This window comes from Enhydra lutris, unplaced genomic scaffold, assembly GCF_002288905.1.
Source record: "Enhydra lutris kenyoni isolate GAN:26980312 unplaced genomic scaffold, ASM228890v2 scaffoldscaffold24, whole genome shotgun sequence".
Classification (NCBI taxonomy): domain Eukaryota; kingdom Metazoa; phylum Chordata; class Mammalia; order Carnivora; family Mustelidae; genus Enhydra; species Enhydra lutris.
The window spans coordinates 8,903,224-8,925,125 of NW_019154108.1; the positions used below are offsets into that span (position 1 = coordinate 8,903,224).

The 21,902-nt window shown below is 39.5% G+C and overlaps 1 protein-coding gene across 2 annotated transcripts in view; it reads right to left on the minus strand.

Moving 5' to 3' along the window:
- The window catches only part of LOC111150885 (AKT serine/threonine kinase 3), a 314,865-nt gene that overhangs the window by 59,343 nt on the left and 233,620 nt on the right, over positions 1–21,902 (minus strand). For both annotated transcript variants that reach the window (XM_022508564.1, XM_022508565.1), the window contains 2 exons: positions 11,380–11,502; positions 3,106–3,234 (listed from right to left, as the gene is read on the minus strand). In XM_022508564.1, the coding sequence (XP_022364272.1) occupies positions 3,106–3,234; positions 11,380–11,502 (252 nt within the window). The remainder of the gene's footprint in view (positions 1–3,105; positions 3,235–11,379; positions 11,503–21,902) is intronic.

Consider the following 21,902-nt stretch of genomic DNA (forward strand, 5'->3'; position numbering starts at 1 on the left):
CTTCTCAATGAAATGAGATGTGTTTATCTTCTTCAGAAATAATTTCCCCTAATTGTGACACAACTAATTCTGTTATTCTCAATAAAGGATGGCAGCATCTGTGGCCCAGGGATCGCAGGGGTTACTCGAACTCCAGAGAAACAAAGGATTTGTTTTTCATGACATTCACAAAAACAACCCTATTCTAGAAAATATGATCTCATATTTGAATAAATAAGGAACAGGGTTCTGAAAATTTTACTTAATTCACCACAAAAATGGGAGGATCTTAAACTTCCAGATTTTATAACAGAAAATAATATTATTGGCAGCCCTCAAGAAAATAATATTTAGAAATGTACTGTATTTCAAATTATTAGCTCTTCTTTATAATAACACAACATTCTTGAAATGTATATATACTATCTAATTGAAAAAACCATTATATTAACAAACTGATATGAGTTACTACAGGTACAGGGAATGCTAGGGTTCTCGATGTATTCCTACTTCTTAATTTCCTTTAATTACCTTTTCCTTTTGAGCATTTGTAAAGCATTCACCTTAAAAATGACAATTATTTACACCTATAAGTGGTCTTGAAGTTGTGGCTTTTGGAGGTGTAATATCTGTAGTTAAAAAAAGGAAGAGTGGCCTTTGTAAGGTGGATCCTCTCTCTGACAACTCCCTACGGTGTACAGACTCCATTACAAAGAAGTTCTGATCCTCCGTCCCCTCACCTTTAAAAGAACCATCAGGGATGCTATCGCAAAAGGTCACTGCAAACATGCAGCACGCATGCATAGCAGATGTTCGAGAAGCTACTATCCATCCATTGAAGATCAATGCCTCCCAATTTGGCTCCAGCCACACCAACTTTCCTAGAGTTTGAGGGAGGAACTGGGCTCATTCCTGCCCCAGGGTTTTCAACTAGCTGCTCTCTGCGTCTGGAAAGTTGGTCCTCTCCACTTCCGCAACAGCTGCCTCCTCCTCAGCATCCAGCTGTCTGCTCGACCATCACTTCCCCACGCATCCTGTCCGGAGAAGACAGTATCTCCCAAAGACAGTGCAGAAGTTATCTCCTGTCTCCCAGGGTCTTCTACAACGGGGAAGCAGGGATCAGCGTCACTACCCCTTCAACTGGTGTCGGCTATGACAGAAGTCATAGGAAGCCTATGACAGAGAAGATGGGTGGTTTCTGGAACCAGGCCATAAGAGGAGATGCATGCATGAGTGTTCACAGCAGCATCATAGCCCCAAACTGGAAGCAAAGCAAACGTCCATTGATGGCTGAATGGACACACAAATTGTGGCATATCCATTCAACTGAATATTATTTGGCCATTAAAAGGAATGCAGTACCAAGAAAATGCTAAAAACATCGATGAATCTTGAAAACCTACTACGTGAAAGAAGCCAGACACAATTGGCTCCCTATTATAGGACTCCACTGACATGAAATGTCCAGAAGAGTACATCTATAGAGACGGAAAGTGGATCGTGGCTGCCTGGGGGCGGGAAGAGGAGATAATGGTGCAGGTTTTGTTGTCAGAGTGATGACAGTACTCTGGAATTAGACAGTGGTGACAGTCACACGCCACTGTGAACATAATAAAAACCACTGCTGAAGGTTAGGGTGGGTGGCCTGTACTCTGATAAAACTATTAAAAATATACTATGAAAAGAAATTTGCAAAAAACTAATGAAACATTTCTTAATGGTTTACTAGGTGAACAACAACAACAAAAACCTAACAAAAGAAAACAAAACAAACAAGAGGAAGCACCTTTTGACTCACTAACTAAGACATTCGCTGTGGAACCTGAGGCCGGGGAAGTCTGTACCACAGGGCGAGGCTGAGGCTCTAGGTCAAGGCTCCAGGTGCCTGTCAGGGGAGCAGCAGGCGGGGGCATCGACTGTCAGAGGATGAGTGAGGATGCCTCCCCACCCAGCCTCCAGCCACAGTCACCCCGCCGCTGTGCAGTCCGTCTGGCTGAGGCCCCACGTGCTGCGAGGCACAGATAAGCCATCCCTGCTATCCCCCTGACTCTGAGAGCACATAAAATGCTTGTTTTTTACCACTAGGATTTGGAGTCCTTTGTTACAAGGCCAGAGTAATCTGAACTCTATCTAAAATAGCCACCACACCACATCCTTCCCTTTATCCAGCTTTATTTTTCTCCCCGGCCCTCATATCCATTAGATGACATGAGGGCATTTACTTCTTCACATTGTTTTGCTCCAGAGAGCGGGGTCTTTTGTGTCGTGCTCCTGTAGTCACATCACCCGTGCAAAGGCCCGACGCACAGCAGACACATGATAATTTTCGTTGAACACAAATTAACAAATGATTATGGAACCCTCGGCATGGGGAGGTCCACGTCATCTTGGCATGAATTCCAAGACATAGCTACTGTTTTTTCATTAACTCTCCCTATAAAATACTTTCCAATAATAAAGTATGGAAGCTCACAACACTGCGGATGTCAATTGTCATTGTTCCTTTGTTTCAGAGGAAAATTCAAGATGCCTTATAAAACTGCAAACACTCCTGCAGATACTGCCCAATTATTTGATTTTAATAAATGAATCAAAATGGGCATCATCAAGAAATAAAATATATGTGGCCAAAAAATAAAAACTGACTTACTCTACTGAAGTTAGGACTTTGTGCTCATAAAATTTAATTGCTACATATTCTTGCTCTATAATCCCACGCTAAACAAGTGAGAGCAAAGTAGATGTGATTCATGTTGGTGGAACTGAAGCAACAAAACAACGAGCGAAGGGGAAAAAAGAGATAAACCAAGAAATGGACTCTTAACTCTAGAGAACACACGGATGGTCACCAGAGGGGACGTGGGTCGGGGGCGGGGGGTGCCGTGGGAGAAATAGGTGATGGAGATTCGTAAAAATCCACTTATCAGAATGGGCACTGAGTAATATACGAGATGCTGAATCATTCTATTATACACCTGAAATTGCTGTAACACTGTATGTTAACTGTACAGGAATTAAAATTAAGAAAAAGTAGTAGATAGCACAATGTTTTTTAATGCTAAATGGTTTGCTTTGCAAACCATATGGCCATATTAGTTTTCTCCTACAAATGCAAGCATAGCCTACCTCTGGTGCCAGATACTCTGGTGTGCCACAGAATGTCTTCATGGTGGCTGCATCTGTGATTCCTTCTTTGCAAAGTCCAAAATCTGTAATTTTTATGTGGCCATCTTTATCCAGCATCAAATTCTCCAACTGTGTAGTAAGAAAAATGACATAATTTGTTTTATAGTTTTCAAAAATAGGAAAATACTGTTTTGAAAAATTATGGAATGCTGAGTAAGATATTTTGGAAAGAGGACGTAGCTGTAGTTAATAGAACTTGCAGCACTTACAAACCCTATAGCTTCCTAACTCATGTGTAAAAAGAAATCTATTGTATCAAATACTTCACGATGATAAAATTATTGATTTTTAAACCAATGGGAGTAAGAACCATTATTGTGTAAGCTCCGAGAACTAAAACCTAAATAACTTCAAAGCAAACAGCAATCCTTTTTTTTTTTTTTTGCTTAATATATTGTGATCTAAACAATCCCAAAGAGACGAGCGTCTTCTTCTAGATATATACAGATGGTTTTCAACAATTGCTCTTGGGAATCTATTGCTATTATAAAATATTCACTTACAGAAATGTTTTTTGGTGGTTGTTGTAAATCAAACCTAAATCTTATTTTGTAAGGTAAGGCGATATCCTCTTTTGAAGATCTTTGTAATAAAGAAATACCAACCCTTTTAAACATAAAAAGAAAAAGAATATCAAAGTCAAACATTCAACAGTTAATGAAAATATATAGCACAAATATTATAAAACTGGAATCTCTTTGAACCCATTAATTCAAAAACACCAAAGAGAATTTTAAAGATTTAACTGAGTAGCAAGATTATTTGCCTCAAGTGAAAATTATAAAATGTATGGGGGGGGAAGGAGTTTGTGCAAAATCAGTGCAATTAAAAATAGCAACAATAACTGATCTTCTCCTCCCAATCTGAACCCAAACTTATGATTATCATCACACAGAGATACACATGAGGTCTAAGTTGTGACCTTATAGTCTTATACAGACAAGGCTCCTAAGCTTGTTCAGTCATCTAGGTATAAGCTAACGGTTCACACGAAACACATAGACAAGAAACACGTGAAAAATGTATTAGCAGGAGAAATGACAATTAGCTTATTTAAGGAGTGGGGACTTACTCTCCTTCATGTGATGACATATGACAGTGCTTACCTGAACTCTGAAGTCACTATCAATTTCAAAACAGAACTCCATATAAGGATATAAACAGATATCAATCATACAAAATGTGATAGTATATTTTGTCACATTATCCAAAGTCTTATACATGAGAAACCAAATATAATTAAGGAAGTCACGCTCACGGAAGGAAACATGAGAACAGACCTAAGTCCTTAGGGACAGTACTGGCTGAACTAAATGCTCAGTATACGTCTTGTGTACTGTAGAAACTTCAGTGAAGCAAGTCTGTCCTTTACAGGTCTACAGGAAGGTGAACGAACCCTAAATAGATTTTGAAACTTTCAAAAATAGAAGTTCTTTTATTTTACCTAAATTCAGATTATTGTGCATCTTCCTTATGCTCCTCTGTTAACTGGAACTTAAAAATCAAACCTAATTTGCACAGATGGCAACAGGTCCTGAGTACTGAAACCAGTCAGAAACATCGAGAAAGAGTCTGTCTACTTCCCTTTCTTCTGATCATCACTCCCTGCTTTGGTCTTTTTTTTCTTCAGGCTTCTGGCTTTCCAGCCTTCTTCCTTCTCTTTCAAAAACACCCTCCTCTTCCCTCTCCCATCTTGCCACACTGATAAGTATATACCAGAGAGTCTGCTGTTTTGGTTGAATGAAAATATCAATGTCCCGCTCTCTTCATTTTTAAAAATATGCACACTGTTTTAATATATGAATATTATCATATTAAAAACAGAACCAAATTCAATTCTTAAAATGCTGAAAGGTCTTTTAAAAGTATTTAGTAAACCTCTTTATTAACATAATACATAAATTCTTATAAAAACTTCAAATAAAACATCATAGTATTGAAGAGAATACGAATGTGTGTCTATAGTCCATTTCTTTTCTACTACTCCCATCTGTGTTGGGAGCATATTCTATTACTCTTCTCTATACGCATTATGTGCATCGGAAATTATTCATGGAAACATGAGAGCATGTACCATTTCTCTACATTTTGACAAGGCTATTTGGAAGCGAATGGAGACAGAAGTTTTTAAAAAACATTGTTTTTTAATACCAAAAAGTGTGTGTATTTTTTAAAAATCCCGATTTGCACCTTGTTCTCTAGCCTCCTATCTCAATTCTAAGATGCCAAGGGTTGAGGGACAAGGAATGAACCAAGACTCAGGGTAGGGTTGGAGGAAGGAATACAGTGAACGTGACCATGAGTCCCAGTCTGCCCAGGACGAGGTGGTTTCCCAGGACGCAGGACTTCAAAGTTCTGTAACTGGGAAGTCCGGGGAAAATCAGAACAGGTTGTCATCCTATTTGTTTTATAAATCAGCTTTTTTAAAAAAACATTACAATAATAAAGGAAGCAATGAGGTCAGACTAAGGGATGACTGTGAGAGGTGGGGTGAGGTAGCACACTGCCTGGGAGGCAGGTGAGAGCCAAAGGGTCACATAATGGGAGTAAGTCAGAGAACGCATACGTCAATTCCAGCTTCGCCCTTACTCACTGGGAGACCCTGGGCATGCTGTTGATTTCTGTGTCTCTCAAGTTTGTCTATCAAACAGAGGTAAATAACAGTAGTATCTGATGTGGTTGCTTTGAGAATTAGAGATACTGAATGCGGAACTTTACACACCGTACACATTCAATAAGTGTATGGATCATTTAGTCAACGTGGAGAGTTTAATGGCTGAATTACAAGTTATCACAATGGTGTGTGCTCCTTGAGACAACACGGGAAAGTTCAGAAAAAGAACACTTTGATCAGCTCAGTGACACTGTCAATATGCAATAATTTCTACTGAATAAAACAATAAAACATAAATACTTCGTATTTTTTGAGCCAGTTTTTAAATGGTGTCCACCTTCTCCTATCAATTACTTTTGCTCTCTGGACATCCTGAAATGTCATTTTACCAAGCATGACTGACAAATACAACTTATCCATTAAAAAGTATCAACAGTCGTCAGAGACGTATCACTTTACAGAAAGGATTTCCCCAAACCTAGTCTCGGATAAGGACACATCAGGGCAACCAAACATCCAGTCTTGTTAAAAAATAAATAATAATTCGACACAGATGCATAACCAAGTTTCTGTGGAATATGAAAAACCATCAGCTTCGTGATTAATAAATGTGGAGGTTGTACGGAATCACCTGGAAGTTTTTCGAAGCAGATCAATGGCTTAGAGCGGATCAAAATCACCTGGAAATCACTTCCTCAATGCATTAAACACTAAAGGGGATTTAGTCGAACATTCTGTGCCAAGGAGAAATGAAATAATTACAAATGATCTCTCCTTGGTTCTCTTCCCTCAATCTCACGGCTCTCCTAGCCTGCGTGGGCTGCGAAACCCAGAATGCCCCGTGGTGCTGACTGCTCGGGTCCTCTCTGTTTACAAAGTCCAAATCCATCTGCTTTTATCTCCAATCAGTCTTAGTTTCCGAGACTGAGGACAGGCATTATGTTTATGCTCCACGGATGCATCCACAGGCAAAAGCAATGACAAAATCAAATAGGAGGTTTGAGAGAAAAGATTATATATGAAAAACCCAAGTGATTCTTGCTGTTTGTCCAGTTAGAGAGGGTTGCGTTCTAACAGTTCATTCTCTGAGGAGAGAGAAACTATTTACCTATAGCTCACAGAGTTCCCATTCAAAAAAGGCAATGTTTTTCCCCCGCAGAAGCAAACAGCCATTATCTGTTAGAAGGTCTTAATTCAGTGCATATACAAAAAAATGTAGTAGATTGTGACATCTTTTTTCCCTCTGTGCTTCGTGGACGAGAAATCATAGCAAGAAAGTACTCTGCTCCTTCTTGTTCTTGCGGGTGCGTAGCACAAAACTACACTCTAAAAATCCTTGCTGTCTTTAATACAGTGCTTCTCAACACTTCCCAGTACGATGAAAAATGAAATTTGTCGGGCATGAGCAGCATCGGTGGACGAGCTGCTTGAGGCCAGACCTGGCCGGCCCAGAAGCTCCAAGGCTCGAGTCCTCTGTAACCCATCTGTGGTGCACAGGCTGGGTAGCTTTGCTCGGATGTACACCAGGCTGGCCAAGTACCCTCCCGGGTACTTTTGTACCCTCCCGTAGACGTGCATTCTACTATCTAGCTACCGTAGGTATCTCTTAGGTATCATTTTATTTAAATGGCTGGCACTGTGATTAAACAGAGGAATGAAAACTGCAGTTCCTAAGGGCTCTGATGGCTGTCGGGGCGGGTATGAACTACCCCCCACTCTGTCTTGCGTCCCATTCTGGCACAGTCACACCAAACCCGATGTGCGGTACCCAGACTGCCTCCGGCCCAAGAACGCGTCAGGAATCTGACCTCTGCTCACCGCCTTCTCGGGTTTAGGGCCATCAAAGTGCCAACATGTCATACAAGTTGACCTGCAGGACCTTAACAACCCTGAACTTTAGAGAATGTGTGGAAATACTGAAGGAAAACACTTCTCCACTTATGATGCTGCCTAGGCTGGAGATGGCTGCTACTGCACAATGGGGGGACCCCACTTAGGGGGCCAGGCTGCTTAAGAACTAGACTACACACAAGGAATGCAGCCCAGTAGTACAATGTAATTTTAGAGGGTGAAGGGGTTCTTAATAGCAGTGGCTTAAGATTTTTATTGAAGAGAGAATCCAGAGTGACAGGTGAGAAGTGGGAACTGGGCGAGGAGTCCTGAGACTCCGTAGGTAAAGCAAAAAGAACTCGGCTTTTGGTTAGACCACGGGTTTATCTGGGGCATGTGTCGGGCGGCGGATGAAGCCGGGGAAGACTCGGGGAAGACTCGCGGCCCATCGTTCTGGGCCCACATGGAGACCCGGAAATTACCTAAATCCATTTGTTGGTTTTCTCATGTTAATAATGTAAAGGGTTACATTAACCACTAAACTCTATAATTAGATAGAAAATAAGATTAGATGAATCACCAATAGAATGTAGCGATTTATATGCGATTTTCTGCCCTTTCTTGCCCTGTTACAAACTCCCGGAGAAACTGAATCTTCAAGAACTCCGGTATCCTTATATGCACCTTTGCATACACCCCTCATTCAGCCTATTCTGTACTTGGATGGTTTGCCTTTGAAAAGAAAGCTTTCACCTGCAAAGTAAGAACTAAGCAGAAAGGAAGATTTCAATATATTTTGCATTGCTGACAGAATCTTAAAAGGGATTTCTTCAAATTTTGATGCTTTCATGAAGAGATACTAGTTTTCCCTAAGTAATCACAAGGGATCTGAGTCCTAAGAGAGAATTTCGTGTTATGGCAAATATTGATAAACTAAGCAAACTTACTTTTAGAAGTGTCACAAAGATCGTAGTAATTTATCTGCTGCCATGAACACCAACTTATTAGGAACTCTGAACTGATAAAATATCTTAAATTAACTTGCACATGAAGTAAGGCTTGCCCTCCCATGATATATGGGGCGTCAGCAAACGGGTACGGATTTTCTTGGGAGGCACAGCTATGACGGGCATCGGATGGGTTTGCATATGAGTAAACATGAGGTCATTAGTAAGGAGAGGATCAAGACAAATCTGAGCCTGATAAATTAAACTGTGCCTAAATCAGTTCTGACGATGCGGTTTTCTGGTGTAAATGTATTCAAAACATCCAATCTCGTATCTTTAGCAGCTTCATTCAACTCTTAGATTGACAAAGATCTCCCAGAGTTAATCTAATGCATTCCTTCTCCATGAAGATTTCAACTCTAGAAAGGCAGAAGGGTGTGTAAGGAGCAGGACACCGGGCCTGGAGCAAGGATTCGTGGTTTCCATAATCTTGACCACGTCACCAACTTAGTCCTGGACTTCAAGTAAGACACCTGCTAGACTTGCGGGTTTCCGTGACCTCACCTGTTGAGTAAGGAACAACCTGAAATGTCGGCCCACCTACAGGATCTCATTCTATTACGCGTAAGCCTGTGCGCTACCGATACCAGTAACACTTGTATAAATCTGAACGCTTGGCTTTTAACATTACGTGTATTCTTCCTGGTGTGTGTTTGTGTGGCTTCTGTCCTATGTTATATAATTACTTAGACCTGAAGTTAATACTATATTTAATACTATATTAAATACTATATTTTAATAATGAAGTTAAATACTACATTTTAAAAAAGTAAACTTAAGAGAGCAGAGACCACCTCACTGTCTAGTGAAGTCAGAGGATATGCATATGGTAACTACATGGTCTGGTATTCATACGTACCAAAATTCTGCTTAAGAATTTTGGTCTAACTCTAGCATCAGAAAGGACACAGCAATGAAACTCCTATTAAATGCACTTTGATATACCAACATGTCCATTCATCTCGGAAGGAATCATTAACAAAGACTACTGACCAAGACCATCTCCATTATATCATTCCTTAATCAATCCTGGTGATCAAATGGGCATTCTTTTCCTTGTTTCTTTAGGTTAATAGTTCTGCTTCCAGCTCAAGCATTTTGAAAGTTACTGAGTCCCTCCAAATGATTCCCACTTCCTTAAATCGAGGAAACACCCCCCTTTTTCCCTAAAACTAGAATCCACAAAAGATAACACTTCAGGCAAGGGGAGAGCAGCCTCAGAGAAGAGCTAACTATTTCTAAGTAAGTCCAGAAATGCAACATAACTTGTAAGTTTCATCATGCCATGGAACTACTTTCTTGAAAAAACATCTAGATACAAGACATGTAAACATCATCAGATTACTTGGCCACAAAGACCTAAACTACAGGGGCTTAATTCTGTCACATTCCTGGTTATAAAGACTTCAGGTGCACTTTGGCGTTTGGACATCAGCTCATCCCTGATCTGGTAGTTCAGAGCTGCATAGTTCATTTTTCCTAAATAGAGTATTTATAGCTTCTTTTAAACTTGAACGCATGATACCTCATACAAACATACATACTATAAATCTCACTGTCTGTATGCAGATAGTACTTCGTGAGAGGGTTATGCCTTAGGGTCATTCACAGCCTAAAGGTACATGACAACAACACCCTGCGAGAACCAGACAAGTGCTTAGTTAACTTAGGAACCACAGGTATTTAAAAGGAGTGAGGCAGGAGCGAAGGGTAACTGTGATTTCTTTTAGGGTATGGAGATATATTTTGTACAGATAGGATTTCATAAAAGATTTCTATTTCTCCAAATCAAATCATACTTTAAGTGAACTAATATTTACTAAATTAAGCAACTCTGTATCAAATCTTAATAAGTCAAGATTACTGTATGCTTTACTTTTTACGAAAGTACGAGAGTCACATTTAGACTGTGTTCAAAACGTGTCACGGTGCACACTTCCTTAATGTGGCCGATCTAAGTCAAAACAGTGTCATGAACTTCACTATAACCTTCTATGAGCTACTCCAGGGCTCAGCAAACTATGGCCCGTGAGCAAAGCTAGCCTACTGCTTATTTTGGTAAATAAAGTTCTAGCTCAAGCATCTACCGTCCTACAAGAGCGAAGCGGAGGAGTTACAGAAGTGCCTATGGGCACCCAAGCCTTTCTGGACCTTACAGAAAGTATGCCAACCCCTGAGCTATTCTGAGGTTCTCGTCAGGAAGGAACTCAGAGAAGTCAAGTCACTACTGTCCAAAAAACAACATGGCATTTTTTGAAATGGAAAATGAACAAATCAAAAAGGCTGTATTAAAACGCTCCTGGTATTTAAACCCACCACAAAGTGAAGACCAAAATCAAATTAAATACATCCCCCCCACAAGAAATATCTTACATATGATAAAAGTTTCTCCATAACACATCACAGGACGGTAGAATGTAATAATGAAAGTTACTTTAGAATGTCCCTGGCAAAGTCACTTGACTCTGAATTGGATGTTTACCATTGCTCGTAAATTTCCAGAAAAATGAAACTGTCACGGGCAGGTCAGAGCCGTCAAGCAGAAATTACGGCGCGTCAAAACTCAGACATGAAGGACCTACGTCCGTATCAGTGAATGCAATTCCTGTCAGATGCAATGAACTACATTTTTAAACAGACTGCTTTTTTTTTCCCAACTAAATCTGCTTTTCTCCAAACTGTGTAACTTTGTAATTACTTTGTGTTTGTCCCTACAGTCTCTGCAAAAACAAATTTTGATTACTTTTTTTTTTTTTTTTTTACCTTGAGATCACGGTACACAATCTTTCCGGAATGTAGATAGTCCAAAGCAGAGACAATTTCTGCACCATAGAAACGTGTGCGGTCCTCGGAGAACACCCGCTCTCTCGACAAATGGAAAAACAGCTGCAGGGTAAACAGCAGGGACAGGATTGTAATAATTACTGATTTAGTGGGGGAAATTAACACAAACATAAAACACCTCTCATCACCATATTGTGATGATAGATAGTGTACTCTCAGCGGACACGGAGCACTCTTACACAGCAGCTGGCTTATCTTCTCCAGGTTTCCAAGGGGAGACTGCGAGCTGTTAAATCAGCGTTTTAATCAATATCCCGATCTTGTTTAAGGCATTCTGCTTGCTACCCATTTAACCTTCAGTTACTCGAGGAAAAAAGTATGTGTCATCAGACTGCATTTTCCCCTCGCTGTACTGTTGCTTCACTCCTCAAGGATGAGGCACTGAGACATGATTAAAATAAATGTACACAACAGAGATGTAATATTTCTACTTAATTATTTGATTTACATTTGATTTCAAAGAAAGGGCTGCTGATTTGCCAAAACTGATGGATGGGAGCTTGTTACATTCTACAAGCATCCTGGCTTCCTCGGATCTCTAGAATGTTTTCAAAGTTTGAATCAAGGTTTTCTACAAAGACAAACCATAAGGCTTCAAGTTTTCACTTTAGCGATGGCCAAAAGGACTGAGAAGCTGCCGTTACCTCTCCTTACTTCAGTAATAACCACAACACCAACCTCCCCTCATATAATCATTTAAACCACACGCTCATTCACTTCTCTTCATCACCTCCAGGACAGACCACTCCTCGGTCAACAGACATTTCCTGGGAGCTCACTGTGGCCACACACGCAGCTCTCCATTTAGACTAGCTCCTTGTTTATGAAACTGCCCATCTCATCTCAGTTCAACACCGCATATGGGGAAGGAGCAGGTTCCCGGCACTATGAATTGACTTTCAATGTACTGTTTCACTGTATTAAGAAATCTGCCAAGAACAATGAAAGATCTTGATGGTGCTGGGTACACGGCTAGATATCACTGTAGGTATTCAATACACGTCTGTGATTAAAAAAAAAGAACCCATCAGTGTATCCTGGATTACAAGATCAGAAATTAACTACACCTTCACATGGATTATGGACTCTTGGTGCTCCAACAAATGTCTAAGAATGATGGTTAACGAAGACTTGTTCCTCACACACCAAATCATAATTTAAGCAACGTAAAAACAGATTTCTTCTGACATATTTCTTCCTTTTTTCCACCTCCACTGAAGAGTCTATCATTATTTTAAGATCTATTTTATCCATAACCCACTGTCACAATAAAGATCAGGAGGGAATATGACTTAACAATTGCAAAAAAAAAAAAAAAGACTGGCTTAACATTAGTTATAGTAAAAACTAAAATATTGGCAGACAGTCTCTAAACTCTAATGCTCTCTACTATCTTGTCATATTTTATCAAATCTAAGATGTTCCTGATTGGAACTCCATCATCATTTTAAGTTAATACTAAGAAACAAAAAAAGTTGTCAATTCAAGCTATAATAAACCATCAACTATCAGAGGAATTCTGACTGCAGAAATGGTAAATATGTCTTACAAATGATCCAAGATAGTATGCCAAGAATCAAACCAATATGTACAATTACTCAGGGATATCTCAAAATTTATTCATTTTATATAGGCAGATACATTTTCTTAATGTATTACCATCCAAATGAGGATGAGAAGTAGAAAGAAGCATGTATCATCAGTAGAGCCATTCTGAAAAATGTCTGGGTCAAAATAACTTCTGCCATTCTTTATTCAAAATACCACTAGCTTGGATGAAGGAGCCCCTGTGATCTCCGTGTAGATTTGTGGGAATCCTCTAATGGGATGAAAATATTGTTTAGATTTCTAAATTTTTCAAAAATAATGTCAAGTTTACTACTTACTTATCTACTGTATAAAAGATATAGATCCTCCCTAAATCAATATAATACATGCAGGCTTCGAGATCTTTATTTGGACCATATTCTTCAATTTGTCTCCCAGTCAAATTTCTATATAAATATCAGCTTAAAAAATTATGCTTAAGGAGAAGAACTCTATTTCTCAATCTGCTGTCCTCTCATGTCTACCCTTGTTACCTTATAGAACTAATTCTTGCTAAGATTAACCAAGGATCTATCTCTTAATTGCCAAATATAATGATCTATTTATAGTCTGCCCTTCTTCCTGGTCTGGATCTGAGGACGTTGGCTGTTGGCCTCCTCCTTGAACATGTTCCTTGCCTTTGGTGATACATCTCTCTCCTGATTTTCTACCTAAGTCTCTCGTATTCCGTCTCAGTTTCTACCTTGGCTTTGAATCAACTTTCCATTTAGTGAGTATTAATTATTTTAAAGTCACTGTGTTGGGCACTAGTTAGAGAAAAAGATGGCATACAGATGTAGAGAAATCAAATAAATAATAAAAGACTAAAACACAAGGGGAAAGGGGGAAAGGACATAGATAATTAAAATGAGAGGAATACAAATGAATGCAGTTCATGAAAACATGCCATCTTACAATAATCAATGAGAGCAAGATAAAAACATAAAGAGACAATTTAGCATATCCAGAAAGAGCATTGTCACTGAAAGGGTTGGGAGATGAGTATCTTCATATACTGGTAGCTGGGGTATAAGCAGAGAGCAACTTTACACAGGGCAATTCGCAATAGATACTAAGATAATTTTTAAAGTACTATAGTTCCTTCTTTAGAAATTTCCTTTTAAAAAGGGAAATGCAGAAGTCTTTGACAAAAGGATATCCTCTGTAGCAGTATATATGAAAAAAAAATGCAAAAACAGTCTTCATACTATATTGAAAAATTAGATTTTCATCTAATATTGTATCAAAATAAATCCCTGATGTAGTCATAGTTAAATATAAAATATTAAACTAATTAAAATTTTAACTAGAAAACAAGGATTAAAAAGTTCATGGGACCAGACTTACCCTCTTGCTGTACACAACTGGGCAAAAACACATAAAACAACAACAACAAAATGACAACTGGGAAAAGTATCTAACAGAATTCTCTTTAACTACTGGACAATGGGCAGTACAGGACCAAGATCTTTGTGAAGAGAGAAACAAATGAGTGAGCCTTAAAACCAGCTGCCTTCTGTCCGAGGGCACTTTATGGAACATACCAGCAGGAAAGGACTGATCCCAAGCATAACCCAGGTCTCACTGTTGGAGAGTGAAAAGCAGACTTCGCGGAGGATGAGGTAAAGGCATTTGTAGGACAGGATGAGCCCCAGTGAGAAGGAAGCTACACAAAATCCATAGTGGAGTCTGCTGCGGAGTACGAGCAATGCGCGTGTAAGGTTAAAGTCTGCGAGAACAAGCAGAGAACAAATGGAGGTCTGCGTGCCCCGTGATTCCCAGAGCTCACTCAGAGCTGAGGCACATCCAATTTATGACCAGTCAGAACCACGTCATCACGGAATAGCCAGGCATTCAGGAGACATTTCAAAAACAGTCAAAGGTAAACCCACAAAAGCTAGCAAATATTGAGAAGACAACAAAATCCAGGCATTTGTGTAAAATTCCAGTAATCTGGTATCCGTCAACAATTACCAGACACAAGGAGATGTAGGAAATATGACCTATAACCAAGAGAAAAATCAGTCTTTAGAAAGACCTTAAGAACAGCAGATGATGGAATTAATAAGACTGACTTTAAAACGGTTCATGAAAAGAAAGAGAAAGGAAAATATAAGTAGAAATAAATGGGACTTCTAGAGACAAAAAATAATAATAAATGCATAAATCTGTGTGTCTCGATGAATCCCGATATAATGAAAACTCATAAACATGCACGAACAACCGGAACAGAAGGCAGAGCACATTCAAATCACAGAAAAACCAGTGACAGAAAACCCTTTAAAAATACTGAGGGGGGAGAAACATTACATACAGAGGAACAAATAGGAGAATAATCCTTGCCTTCTAAGAGGCTAAGGGCCTTCTAAGGGGCAAAAAGGCAACGGAACTATACATCCCAATGGCTAAATGAAAAACAAAAACATATCTTAAAATTCTGCATCCAGTGGGAAAATCCATCAAAGAGGAAGCACATGTATGTGAGGAAAATGTTGAGGCCAGGGAAAGAGACAATGGAAGAGGTCAGATGAAGTGATCGCAGACTCGCACAAACTCAAAGTACTTTGCCTCCTCAGCTGGCAGGACGGAAAGGCTTCCTAAGAGATGTGGTGGTGGCCAGGAGTGTCTGGGAGGTTACTGCCTCTGTAGCACAAAGGCCAGGGTGGCCAGGCTTGGCTTAAAAGCTAGCCTGGAAAAGATCACTTCTTATGAGTCAGACCAACCTGAGAAGAACAAGGAAATTATAACCCATTACTGGAGAAAAATCAATGAACAGAAACAGACTCAGAAAGTGACACAGACAACAGAATAGAAGAATACCGTGATAAAGCAGCTATTAAGATATGGTCTCAAGGTTCAAAAGGTAGAGAGAGAAGCATAACAGGGAAATAAATGGGAAGTATAAGAAAAACAAAGTATTAAATAAAACCCTAAGAGATAAAGTCTGAGATGTCCTAGATGAAAAATGAAAAACTGGATTGAATTATCACCTTGCTAGACCATAGGGGGAAAAAAAATGATAACAGACTTGAAGACGCAGGAAACATATCTAAAATTAAAGACAGGAAAACAATAATGGAAATGATGAACCGAGCATTAATAAACTGTAGGACAGTATCCTGCAGGCTAAAAGATGCATAAGTACACTCTTGGGATAGGACACAAGAAATGAAAGAACAGAAAAAAAATACTTAACCAAAAAGTTTTCAAATTTGATGAAAACTATAAGCTTACAAATTCACAAAGGCTTAAAAAAAACCCAACAGAAAGAAATGTGAAGAAAATCCTACAAGGCACATCATAATTAAATAGCTGAGAGCAAGTGCTAAAAGGAAAGTGTAACAGGACGGGGGAACTCGGTGAGCACATGGAACAAAGAATGAGAGCAGACGACTTGTCAGAAACTGTGCAAACCAGAGAAAGAGGAGAGGCATCTTTGTAGTAATTAAATATAGAACTGGCAAACTACAATTTTATACACAGCTAAAATAACTTTCCAAAAATGACGGCAAAATAAAGCCTTTTGGGGACATGCAAAAGGTTAGGGAAATCATCAGCAACACTGCACTATAAATGTTCAAGGTAATGCTTCAGGCTGGTGCAAAATGGTACCAGATGAAAAGCTGAGTCTACACAAGGTAAAAAAGAGACTGCAAATCGTAACTTTGTGGGCTAATATATGTTGACTTTTCTTATGTTTTTAATCTCTTTAAAAGACAGTGCTGGTCTAAAACCAAAAAAACAACGCATTATGGCATTCATAGTACACGTAAAGGTAAAAATGTATTAACAACAGCACAAAACCTTGAAGGGGGAAAATGAAGGTGTGCTGGTGAAAGGGTCCTAGGGTACGTAAGACAGTATAGCCTACCTTGAATATAAAATGAGACAAGTTAGGAGTGCCAGGGTGGCTCCGATGGGTGAGTGTCTGACTCCTGTTGTCGGCTCAGGTCACAATCTCAGGGTCATGAGATGGAACCCTGTGTCCACCACCACTCTCAGCGGGGAGTCTGCTTGAAATTCTCTCTCTCCCTCCTCCCCTTTCCACACTCAGGCCACTATCTCCCTGTCTCTAAATAAATAAACCTTTAAAATCTTTAAAAAATGTGGTAAGTTAAATATGAGTTTGTATTTAAAAACCAACTCGGGGCGCCTGGGTGGCTCAGTGGGTTAAGCCCCTGCCTTCAGCTCAGGTCATGATCCCAGGGTCCTGGGATTGAGCCCCGCATCTGGCTCTCTGCTCAGCCGGAAGCCTGCTTCCTCCTCTCTCTCTCTCTCTGCCTGCCTCTCTGCCTACTTCTGATCTCTGTCTGTCAAATAAATAAATAAAATCTTAAAAAAAAAAATGTTAAAAAAAAAAAAAAAGAGCCAACTCAAAAAATTCTTCCCCCTAGTTTGATAGTGAATTCTACTAAACTCCTAAAAAAGAGGGAATAACAATTTCATGCAAATACTTGCAGAAAACAGGAGGAAATACATCTTAAACATAACATGAGGCTAGTATTACCTTAATATAAAACTAGACAAGGGCATTACATGAAATGGTATAGATATTTCCTCATAATCATAGATGTAAAAAGACTTAACAAAACTTGACCAAATCATATCCAACAAATGATAATAATACATCATGACTAGTGATGGTTAATCCCAAGAATGAAAGACTGGATTAACATTTGAAACCAACGTAATCTGCCATATTAACAGACTATAAAAGGGAAGACCATACGATCACCTCAAATGATGCAAAAGCAGCTTTTAAAACAACTCAATGGCCATTGATACTAAAATCTCCTAACAAACCAGGAACAGGAGAGAACTTCCTCAAGCTGATAAAAGGCATCTAAAAATGTACAGCTAACATCACATTTAATAATGATGGACTGAATCTTTTCCCCCTGAGACTGGAAACAAGAATGTTCACTTCTTTCATTGGGCGTGTGCAGGAGTTCCTAGTCAAGTGAAATATGGCGTAGACAGACAGACAAATATATAAATGCCATACTAAGTGGAATAGAAGTTAACTGCCTTTATTCACAGACAGCAAGCCTGTCTACATAGAAATTCTAAAGAAATTTACAAAAAGAAATTATAAAACTTATGAGATTCAAAAGGCTATCGGCTACAACGGGAGTACACTAAAAATCAGTAGTTTTATATGCTGGCAACAAACAACTGGCAATGAAAACACAATAGAAACATGTAAGGAGAGACTGAAAAAAGTTATGCAAGACCTATATACGAAAAATCACAAAACTTTTTTTTTTTTAAAGATTTTATTTATTTATTTGACAGACAGAGATCACAAGTAGGCAGAGAGGCAGGCAGAGAGAGAGGGGGAAGCAGGCTCCCTGCTGAGCAGAGAACCCAATGCGGGGCTCGATCCCAGGACCCTGAGATCATGACCTGAGCCGAAGGCAGAGGCTTAACCCACTGAGCCACCCAGGCGCCCCTCACAAAACGTTTTACTAGAACTTAGAGAAGACGTAAGTAAACAGATACACTGAGTGCATGGATCAGAACACTAAGGTTACTGACAGGTCCGTTCTCCCCAAACTAATCTATAAGCTCAAAACAATCCCATCACAGTCCCAGCAGGCTTTTCGGAAAAGATTAAGAAGAGATTAAGAAGCTGATATTAAACTGATACGGTAATGCATAGGATCTTGAAGGGCCACAACAATCCTGAGAAACAACAGTGCACTTCCTGATGATAAGATATACTTTAAAGCTGTAATAATCAAGTCAGTATGGTATTGGTGTAAGAAAAGACACATCAATTGATTGAATGTAACAGGGAGTCCAGAAACAAATATATGGCATCGACTTTCGACAAAGGTGTCAAAGTCAGAGTACAGCCTCTCCAACGAAAGATGCCGGAGAAACAGGATATTCATAAGGGGAAAAAATGGACCTCAATCCTTATCTTACTGTATACATAAAAATCAAATTAAAATGGGTCATAGACCTAAATGTTGTAGGTACAACTATAGAAGTTTCTAAAAGAGAGTATCTGTGACTTAGGGTAGACAAAGAGTTCTTAGGTAGTAGACCAAAAATATAAAAGCCAGAAAACAGAAGAATTGATAAACTGGGGCTTTAAAATTAAAAGCTACTGTTGTCAAAAAATATCAAGAAAACAGGGTACAGTACAGGAGAAATTATTTGTGATATATTTGGCAAACTACTTATAACTCTTAGAATACAATAAGAAAACAAACCAATTAATAAATAGGCAAAATACTGGGACAGGTCACAAAAACTGTATTTGAACAGCCAAGAAGTGTGTGAAAAGATATTTAGTATCATTAATCATCAGAAATGGAACTTAAAACTATACAACTACATTTCTGTATACGGACTAGAATAACTAAATTAAAAAGACTGACCCCACCAAGTGTTGGTGAGAATGTGGAACCAACAGAATTCCTACGACATCAATACTGGAAAAGTCAAATGACACCACTACTTTAGAAAACAGTGTTGGAATTTTTTAAAAACATAAACATGTGCTTACTATAAACTCGGTGATGATACTGCTCAGTATATACCCAAGAGAAAAGAAAACTGGCTCATGAATGTGCATATCCCCTTTATTATTAGGCAGTAACTGGAATTAATCCAAATGTACACGAAGAGCAGGGTAAATTAACAAGCCTTCCTACGGCCATGCGTGCATCACCTACTCAGCCAGAAATGGAACAAGCTTGGGAAAAATGCAACAAAAATACTGGGCTGAGAAAAAGACACATAGAACAACATATATTGTATGATTCCATTTCAAAGAAATTTCAGAAATGGTAAATGAAATCTTTAGGTAAATGAAATCTTTTAGAAGGCAGGTCAGTGGTTGCCTTGGGCCAGGTGTGGGTTGGGGGATTGGGTGACAGATGACATGGCAGAACTTTTTGAGGCTATAGAAATGGTCAACATCTTTATTATAATGGGAACTCCAAGCACATATATGTTTGTCAAAATTCACGTATATTTCATAATTTTTAAAAATTACGAATTTTAAAATTTTTAAAAATTCACCTCTATTTAAAGTGGGCACATTTTATTATATGTAGATTATACCTAAGCCAAGTTGATTAAGTAATGGAAACAATCTAAATGTTCAAAAATTTGGTCAGGATTTAATAACTTAGCATGTATCTACATAATTAATTACCAGACAATGAGTATTTTATAACACCGAATAAAATGTGTACAGTATACAAACAGGAAAATATATTAATGCGGTAACAGCAATTATTGCTAGATGGTGATATTTAGAGTGGTTTTCATCTTCTGTTTTATACCTTGAAAATTACTTGTAATTATTTGTTTAATATTAATTCCCCAAAACACTAAGATTTCCTTAAATACAGAGACCATCTGTCTCATTCACATCGTAGATCAAGTACACAGCACAGTAACGAGCCTGTAGCAACAAGGAGTCAATAAATTTTTCAACTGAATTGAAATAACTTTTTGGCTTTTTGATGTTCTGCAATGAATGTGCAGTTGTTACATTTATAATAGGAGAAAACCTTACAAAGCTGTCACATATGTGCACTGTTAACCCTTGTGACAAATTTAATGCTCTATTAATTTGGTTTTCTTGGCAAAGGCACAAGGAAAAGAGAAAGACTACACAAGTACCTAGAGCTTGGCATCCTCACCACCAGACCTCGTATTCCGTGTTATGTGCTTTTGTAAGTATGTCAAGAATGAAGGGAAATTCAAAAATACTTTTCAAGTAATTATTTTTAGGGAAAATAAGGCTTACACTTTTGAAGATAAAGTATTTTCATTAGAAGCAAAATAAAATCATATAAAATACCTGAATATCATTTTGTTCAAAAACAGTAGTGAGTTATTTGCAACTCAAGCATCTTTAGAAATTTAAGTTCCTGGGAGGAGTCAAGATGGCGGAGAAGTAGCAGCTGAGACTACCTCAGGTAGCGGGAGATCAGCTCGATAGCTTATCTAAAGATTGCAAACACCTACAAATCCAACGGGAGATCGAAGAGAAGAAGAACAGCAACTCTAGAAACAGAAAATCAACCACTTTCTGAAAGGTAGGACGGGCGGAGAAGTGAATCCAAAGCGACGGGAAGATAGACCGCGGGGGGAGGGGCCGGCTCCCGGCAAGCGGCGGAGCAACGGAGCACAAAATCGGGACTTTTAAAAGTCTGTTCCGCTGAGGGACATCGCTCCAGAGGCTTAACCGGGGTGAAGCCCACGCGGGGTCAGCTTGGCCTCAGGTCCCCAGGGTCACAGAAGGATCGGGGGCGTCTGAGTGTCGCAGAGCTTACAGGTATTAGAACGGGGAAGCCGGCTACAGAGACAGAGCCGAGGAATGAGCTCTAAGCTCGGGGTTACCTTGAACCGGTCGCAGGCTCGGTCAGCTCGGAGCGCGGCCGGAGGCAGGGTGACGGGAGTAATTGGGCGCTGTTCTCTGAGGGCGCACTGAGGAGTGGGGCCCCGGGCTCTCGGCTCCTCCGGGCCCGACACCGGGAGGCCGCCATCTTCATTCCCGCCCTCCGGACTCTACGGAGAGCGCTCAGGGAACAAAAGCTCCCGAAAGCAAACCCGAGCGGATTACTCAGACCGGCCCCTGGTAAGGGCGGTGCAACTCCGCCCGGGGCAAAGACGCTTGAGAATCACTACAACAGGCCCCTCGCCCAGAAGATCAACAAGAAACCCAGCCAGGACCGAGTTCACCTACCAAGGAGTGCAGGTTCAATACCAAGGAGAGCAGCGGAATTCCAAAGGAGGAGAAAGCAAAGCACGGAACTCATGGCTTTCTCCCCATGAGTCTTAAGCCTTGCAGTTAATTTTTTTTTTCTTTTTCAATTTATTTTTCTTCT